The following is a 7,968-nucleotide window of genomic DNA, read 5'->3' as shown; positions in this document are numbered from 1 at the left end:
GATTTTTGGAAAAAGGCTGCAATGAAACAAACAGTGAAAAATTTAAAGGGGTCTGAATACTTTCCGTACCCACTGTAAGTCCATGTTAAACAGTCATTGGGAGCACTCCGATATTAATCATATACAGTACAGTGCAGAGTAAAGTGTGCATACAATTGCATCGACTTTGTAAAACATTTGATCTGCAACAGTGCATTCAAACACAACATGAGCATGCTTAAGTGATGTACTGTGTGTTTATGGTCAGGCAAAGCAGCATTTATGTTCTCATTGAAGCAAGCTCCACTCTGCTGACACAGTTCTATCTCTTTCACCCAAGTGAGGGAACATTTAATGTAAACAGGCAAATAAATCACCCAATGCAGAGGCTGTTTACTAACATCCTTCCAGGTGTGGTCCTCAGTTAAAAACCTGAGTTCTGTTTGTCTGAGAGCAGGGCAAGACGGGGAAAAATAAATTCTACATTGATGACTGGGTGTTTTAACCCCACTCAGCCGACAGGAAGTGCCTGTACGCTGGGTTGAGACTGTAAACAAAGACAGGAGAAGGACGGAGTGCTTAGGGCTAGGCTAAAGCTAACTCCTAATTGGCTACTGCTATGCAACATTTTCCTTGCCGATGCACAGTCAGTCTCTGGTGGTCAAAATGGCTGAACTGTGGCTCGTTACTGGGTTATGGACTGCAACAGCATGATTTCAACGGAAACATGGCGTTCCCTACGTCCTCCAGTTTCATACAGATCAGCCTTCTTCTTTGTAGACTTCGTCGGCATTAATGGGAATGCCCACTAAAATGTAATTTCTCTTTATGCCACGAGGGAAAACAAACCATTTGAATTAATGAGCGCAGACCTTGTTAGCGATTGTCATATTTACAATTGTTTTTTTGCTTTATACAATGCCAAAAAGCCGAGCTCAGCACAGATCCTGGAGGTAACCGGCTCCATCTAACTATTCTCAGTAGTCAAAGTATAGATTTATCTAACTCTGACAGAACAGGTGTTGTGTGGCTGCAACTCAGGTCTGAGGGGGGCTTTATTAGGGCATTAATCCTCCAAGATGGCTTCACATCACAATGACATAAGCAAATATATGTAATGTTGGTGATGTAAAACCACTCCCACAAAGTCACTTGTGAAAAAAGGGTGCACCTACTGGGGACCTGTAATTGTTTTTGTTGCTCTGCAAGTAGATTCCTGTGTAATATAGCACATCACCGAATATAGGCTGTTAATACCACTAACGTTGCTTCTTCAGTTAAAACTGCAACAGTTTCATGCAATGTATTCATTTAACTTAGACTTCTCTTTATTACTACATTCGTGATGACTCCCGCAAGGTAATTGAATTTCCAGCAGCTTACAATACATTTGAATAGAGAATAAGGAGGTAAAAATAATAATAAATAAAAATACCAATTATAAACTTTTAGCTATAAAACAACCTTTAGCATAAATAAAACAGAAGTCATTGTACACCTGCCATCATTTAAAGTAACTAAGTGACTTTAATAATCACAAAGGAGGATTTTCCTGACAATTCCTTAGTTGCATCTCAGAGCAAAAGCCGTGGGCCGCAGAGAGCTTCCATCAGAGGGATCTCACTGTTGAAAGATATCAGTCAGGAGAAGGGTACAAAAGAATTTCCAAAGCATTAAATATACCATGGATCACAGGACAGACCAAGAACTGGACGCCCCTCCAAAATTAATGAAAATACGAGAAGAAAAGTGCTCAGGGAGGCTTTCATGAGGCCTACAGCAACATTATGAAAATGGGTTATGGTCTGATGAAACCAAGGTTGAACTTTTTGGCAGTAATTCCAAAAGATATGTTTGGAGCAAAAACAACATTGCACATCAGACAAAGAACACCATGCCCACAGTGAGGCATGGTGGTGGCAGCATCATGCTTTGGGGCTTTTTCCTCTTCAGCTGGAACAGGGGCCTTAATCAGGGTGGAGGGGATTATGAACAGTTCCAAATACCAGACAAAACCATTTGGCTTCCGTTAGAAAGATGAAGATGAAGTTCACCTTTTTACCATTTAGCGACTCAAAGCACTCATCCAAATCCACAAAAGCATGGCTTCACCAAAAGAAGATGAAGGTTTTGGAATGGCCCAGCCACAGCCCAGACCTGAGTCCCATTGAACATCTGTGGGGTGATCTTAGGAGGGCTGTGCACAGTAGATGTCCTTGCAATATGCCACATTTGGAGCACTTTTGCAAAGAAGGTTGGGCAAATATTGCCACGTCAAGATGTGCCGTGCTAACAGACTACTACCCAAAAAGACTGAGTGCTTCAACAAAGTATTAATTTAAGGGTGTGCACACTTATGCAACCAGGTTATTATAAGTTTTATTTTTTATTTCCCCCCCCCTCAATGATTTCAGTTTGTTTTTCAATTGAATTGTTCACGCCATAGACCACATTAAAGGTGGAAAAAGTTCTGACATGATTTATCTTTGTCTCATTTTTTTTACATCACAAAAATCTGGCATTTTAACAGGGGTGTGTAGACTTTTTACATCCACTGTAGGTATGTGAAGACACAAACCTACGCCTAACCGTACGCCGTAGCCTGACTTTCTCAAAAAACGTAACTACACATCGCAGAGATGCACGTCGCTCGGCCGTGGCTTTGTAGCGTTGCATTCCCTCCCTGCGTCATTTCCTGGTTCTTCTTCTCCATAATCAACACAAAATCAAGGGTTAACTTTTCCTTTTAAAGATGTCTCACCTTGGTCAGAAAGCACAGGGGAGACACTTTGTTTCTCTCACTATGACTCTAAAGACGCTACTCGCTCTGAAGCTAATCGCCTTCGCTTTACCACAAACTTCCCACACACACGCCGGTTCAACGCACACACCAGCGCACAAGTACAAACTTTAGGCCACTTAGTTAGCCTCCGCGCAAGCATAAAACAGCCCTAACGCAGCATTTCATTGTTAATTTAGTGCTGGCTTCATCTCGGGGAGTTTTGACAGCATAGTGCTCGTGCCATATATACTCTGCTCGCACCCTTTGACTTCACCCACCACCAGATTACTTTCTTTTCCTGAAAATCTCTCCTTCCTGCTCAGCAAATCTGCCATCATAATAGCAATGCACCATGGGACAAACGCGCCTGGCTTTTAAAGGGAATGGGAGATGACACTCTGATTGGTTTATTGAATGTTACCCCCAAAACACACCTAGAACAACCCTTTTGAACCATGCGCCTGGTGCACAAATGCTTTTTTCAGCCATTCAAACTGGCAAAGTGGATTCGTACACGCCCTTAATGTACCTGCGCCAGGCGCTTCACACGCTTAGATCGTTAAAATAGGGCGCTTATTCATTGGAGCTCCCATGCTGAATCAATTTTCTTTTTAACTACCCAAAATAACATGATTGATTCCACACAACGCTCTTTGGCAAGTACAAATCTCTCTCAAGTCTTTTTTTAAATTAATTTAGTCTTAATAAGTCCTAAATTTAGCTTTTATAGCTCAAACATTAGGTATAATTTCCTATAAATTAGGTTAATTGACCATAAATTCAAAAAAATAACTGTAAAACCAAAGTTAATAAGTTAGCGTTATGTAGTTAAATGTCAAAAAAGTGTCAAACATTGAAAAAAAGTGTCAATAGTTTTGGAAAAAAAAGACAAACGTAAGAAAAAGTTAAAAACATCAACAAAAGTGATTTTCAATTTTAATGGGAAGACAACACAGGGGTTAATAAAAAATCTCTGTCTTACGCTTTATTTGAGTGTTTTTAGTTATAGCTTAACTTCCTGCTGATTCCAAGGAGACGCTTGATAAAAATGGGCCCAGCTCTCATCCAGTGTCCCATTTAACCAGGGGACATGCATTTGATCCTCTTTTCACTTGTAGCTGTGAAGTGTGGAACCAGACTGTGCTTATTTCTTTTACCCGCAGATTCGTGTGGACGGTAACGAGCGCAGCGTGCAGCACTCCTCAGGGGGGCGAGGAGGAGGGCCCTCCTCCTCCCAGGGCGGCGGCGGTGCCGGCGGCGAGGGCCCATCTCGCCATTACCATCCGAGACCCATCAGAGACCGAGGGATGAAGAAAGACAAACAGGACGCTCCTCTGCTGGTGAACGGAGTGTCGTAGATACACCACTGGAGGACTGTCTCACTTAGTCACACACACACACACACACATAATCACACACACACACACACACACACACACACACACAGGCAACCTGTCATAAACAAGATAGAATCTCTCTTGCTTTTTCTTTCACTGTTTTTGTCAAACACACAAATACACATATTTGATCAGCATGGAGGAGTGTAATGTAGTGCCGTCATAGACCAGAGACAGTCTGGCATCTGCTGGTCTGCTCTGTTGAGGTCTGTTGATTGTACTGGTCTGGTTTGTTCCTGACTCTTCAGGCATCTCCTGCTCTTCTCTGGAGTGACAAATTAAAGAAACCGTACTTTTTGGACATTGAGGAAAAGAAGAGGAGGGATTTGACTAAAGCTCATCTTTCACAGAGGCATTACCCCCAAACGTGCTCCCCGACACATCAAAGGCAAATCATTTTCTGCTCTTTTTTTAACTAAATTGGATGATTTCATTCTTTTCCCCACTGCCCCGTTTGGTCTTTCTCACACCAGAACAAATCAAAGGAATACTTGGTTGACATGAGCACATTGAAATATGTGTTCCCTCCCTCCTGCTGTACGCTTTAAACATATTTTTTACTGCAGATGTTTGTTGTAGCGATGATCTTTTTTTTTAGTGGGCTAAAAGCCTCAAAATCCAACACTTGGGAGTCAGCTGCCCACAGCATTGCGTTTCTAATATAACTAGGCCTATACTGAGTCATTTAGAGTCTTTCAGGTGCATCGCCACAGAGACTTTTGAACTTCATTCTATAATACGACATCTTTTTTCACATATAGAAAAACACAGAGCTTTCAGGCTGGGAGAATATGGTTGAAGGGGGTACTTTGTTTTGGGATAGTCATTTGAACCCTGGTCCCCATTTTGACAAGTCAAAACCTGCCTTTGGGATCAGCAAAGCGGAGAGGAGTTCAGTGTCCATGTTTTCGGATGAAGTGCAAACAGGCATGCATGGGCAACGGAATTGCCAAGAATACTTACCTCGTCGTTTTAAGTCATCTGTGTTTCGTTTCCTCCTGATAAGATGATGTAACTTTCATTCAGTCTTTTGGACTGTCAGACCAGGCATGAATTCAACAAGATATTAGACTTACCAATGGGGAAACATAAATCTGAGGCACTCTGATGCAAACATTAGATAGCTTAACTCCTAAGAGTCTCGAACAGGGTACAACATGTCATGCACTGCTGTTATTTTTCAAATGGATTGCGTATGGAAATAGAAAAATGACTAGGCCAACAGTGACTGGGAATCCACATTAAAAACAAGTGAAGCGCTCGGTCCATTCGGTCCTCACCGCTCTGCCCGGCCATCTTTAACCTCCAAACCAACTGTCCGTCAGCAGCAGCCTCTGAGATGCTGTAAGGACAGCTACTGGGCAATCTGTCTTTATATCTGTCAGTTGCATTGGACTTTTTTATGATTCTCCCAATACTCCTTTATCTCATAGACCTGTTTACACATCCTCTACCAGACTCAGGAGAGCCTTTTCAACCTCAAAAGTGGGATATTTCACAGAGAGGGCTTAGTCTGGAAGCCAGACTTACTTCGCTTAGTTCCTCACTAAACAAAGAACTCTCGGAGGATGCCAGGGAAATTATTACGGTTACTTTTGCTTTCAGACAAACCTGGTTAGGTTGCAGGAATAAGGCGGCAACATCGTGAATGTAGAACCCGATTACATGAGCTTTTCTTTAATTTATGAAAACCTTTGTATTTAACCTTTTTTTTGTTTCGCATTTAGTATTAATGTAGAAGAAACAACATTTCGTTGATACCTTGACAAAATAAACATTTGCTGTAAGTTTTATTCTTCCTGGTTTTCCAACTTATTCTGAGCCTGACCCTCTGACTTAAACATTTTTGTGTATTAGTCCTATTTAATTTTTGTTATTTTGTAAATTATAGGAAGGTGAGAATCTGGGTTCTAACGTCGATACAACAAATTGTATCTTTCCAATACCACAAAATCAGATCATGTTTTGCAACCATGAAGGGTGCAACGCATTTATTACATGCATGATTTGAATTGTTCCTCAACTTCTTGCTTTTAAAATACAGGACTGCACATGCCACCCGACAGATTTACAGTGAAATTTAGTGAAAGCGCTCTAAGCTAAGAGCATAAATTCTGATGTAATTGAAGCATGATATTCATCAAGTCCAGTTTTCTAAGCCTCCTTTGTGAAATCCCTGTTCTGGATAAAGAGCAAAGGGTGTTGGTTCAGGCTTCTTTTAATCTTAGTGCCTTGGATTTATGCTCCTCAATTTCTGTGAATTGGGCCCATTCTGAGAAGCACCTGAATAATTTTTATACTGTCTGTTAAACCCAGTGTAACCCCCCTTCTGTATTGTTTTTAGGGTATAAATGTTTCCTGCATGTTTTTAGGGAGGCACACTGGTGTAAAATGGCCTCTACAGTTTCTGGCCATTGATTTTGTCCCATAACATAACAGTTCCAGGTTGTTGTTTTTTTTTTTTTTTAATATATATATCTTTGCTTCAAACTTGTCTGGCTCATGCTCGAACTCTGTGTCACACCGACGCACGCTAAAAAACAAAAGGAAAAAAGCGTCATGTCATCAAATAGATGACTTTATTTAGACATCATTGTGCAGGTGAAGAAAAACAATGTGTCAACTTCAGGCTCTCATCTTGAGGTGCTACAACCTGCTTAGCGCTTGACACCTCAGTTACTGACTTCATATATGTTAAACATGGAAATATCCTTGTGTCATCATCATCATCATCATCACCACCTTCCATAAAAATAGAGAACAATGTAGGTTGCGAGAAGGCCTTTGAAGATCATGTACATTCTTAGTTGCCCCAAATTGTAGCCTAAATTGAAACTGTAGTAACTTAGATGGGCTAATGTTAAAGGTATTTGTAGATTTATGATTAAATAGACATTGGTAATAGCATTAGTTTGAATTAAAAATGTGAGAAAGTCACTGTAAAACAAAACAAAGCGAAAAAGTTTCTCTGTACATCTGTAGGCTTTTTTGACATTTCATAAAATTACTGTATTGCATCATAAAACTATCAACTTGCTTTAAAAAATGTTATATCCAGCACAGCATTTGGACCAGCAGATTCTGTGATCTTTATATTTAGTGTTGAAGCATCATGTTCTTAAAGGGGCGCTATGCAGTGTTGGCCATTTCTTTTCTTTTTGCTTGCAGGTTTCTCTACAGAGCCCCCACACTACAGATTTCTCTATAGAGCCCCCCTAAAGGTTTCTCTATAGAGCCCCCCATTACAGGCTTGTCTATAGAGCTCCCGCTACAGGTTTCTCTATAGAGCTCCCCTACAGGTTTCTCTATAGAGCTCCCCCTACAGGTTTCTCTATATGGCTCCCACTACAGGTTTCTCTATAGAGCTCCCCCTACAGGTTTGTCTATAGAGCCCCCATCCTAAAGGTTTCTCTATAGAGCCCCCCTACAGGTTTGTCTATAGAGCTCCCCCTGCAGGTTTGTCTATAGAGCCCCCATCCTACAGGTTTGTCTATAGAGCCCCCATCCTACAGGTTTCCCTATAGAGCCCCCCTAAAGGTTTCTCTATAAAGCTCCCCTACAAGTTTCTCTATAAAGCTCCCCCTACAGGTTTCTCTATAGAGCTCCCCCTAAAGGTTTCTCTGTAAAGCCCCCCCTAAATTTTTTCTATATAAAGCATCATATTGCATCATAAAACTATCAACTTGCTTTAAAAAATGTTATATCCAGCACAGCATTTGGACCAGCAGATTCTGTGATCTTTATATTTAGTGTTGAAGAATCATGTTCTTAAAGGGGCGCTATGCAGTGTTGGCCATTTCTTTGCTTTTT

General features: G+C 41.0%; 1 protein-coding gene across 1 annotated transcript in view; it reads left to right on the top strand.

The window, feature by feature from the left end:
• fmr1 (FMRP translational regulator 1) overlaps window positions 1-7,079 on the top strand; it is a 26,780-nt gene extending 19,701 nt beyond the window's left edge. The window contains exon 15 of the mRNA XM_034883827.1: window positions 3,925-7,079. Within this exon, the coding sequence (XP_034739718.1) occupies window positions 3,925-4,119 (195 nt within the window). The 3' untranslated portion in view covers window positions 4,120-7,079. The remainder of the gene's footprint in view (window positions 1-3,924) is intronic.
• The last annotated feature ends 889 nt before the right edge of the window (window positions 7,080-7,968 follow it).

This window comes from Etheostoma cragini, chromosome 10 (genome assembly GCF_013103735.1).
Source record: "Etheostoma cragini isolate CJK2018 chromosome 10, CSU_Ecrag_1.0, whole genome shotgun sequence".
Classification (NCBI taxonomy): Eukaryota; Metazoa; Chordata; class Actinopteri; order Perciformes; family Percidae; genus Etheostoma; species Etheostoma cragini.
Note: the sequence above shows the minus strand (reverse complement) of the source record. Positions and strands in the feature narration are given on the sequence as shown.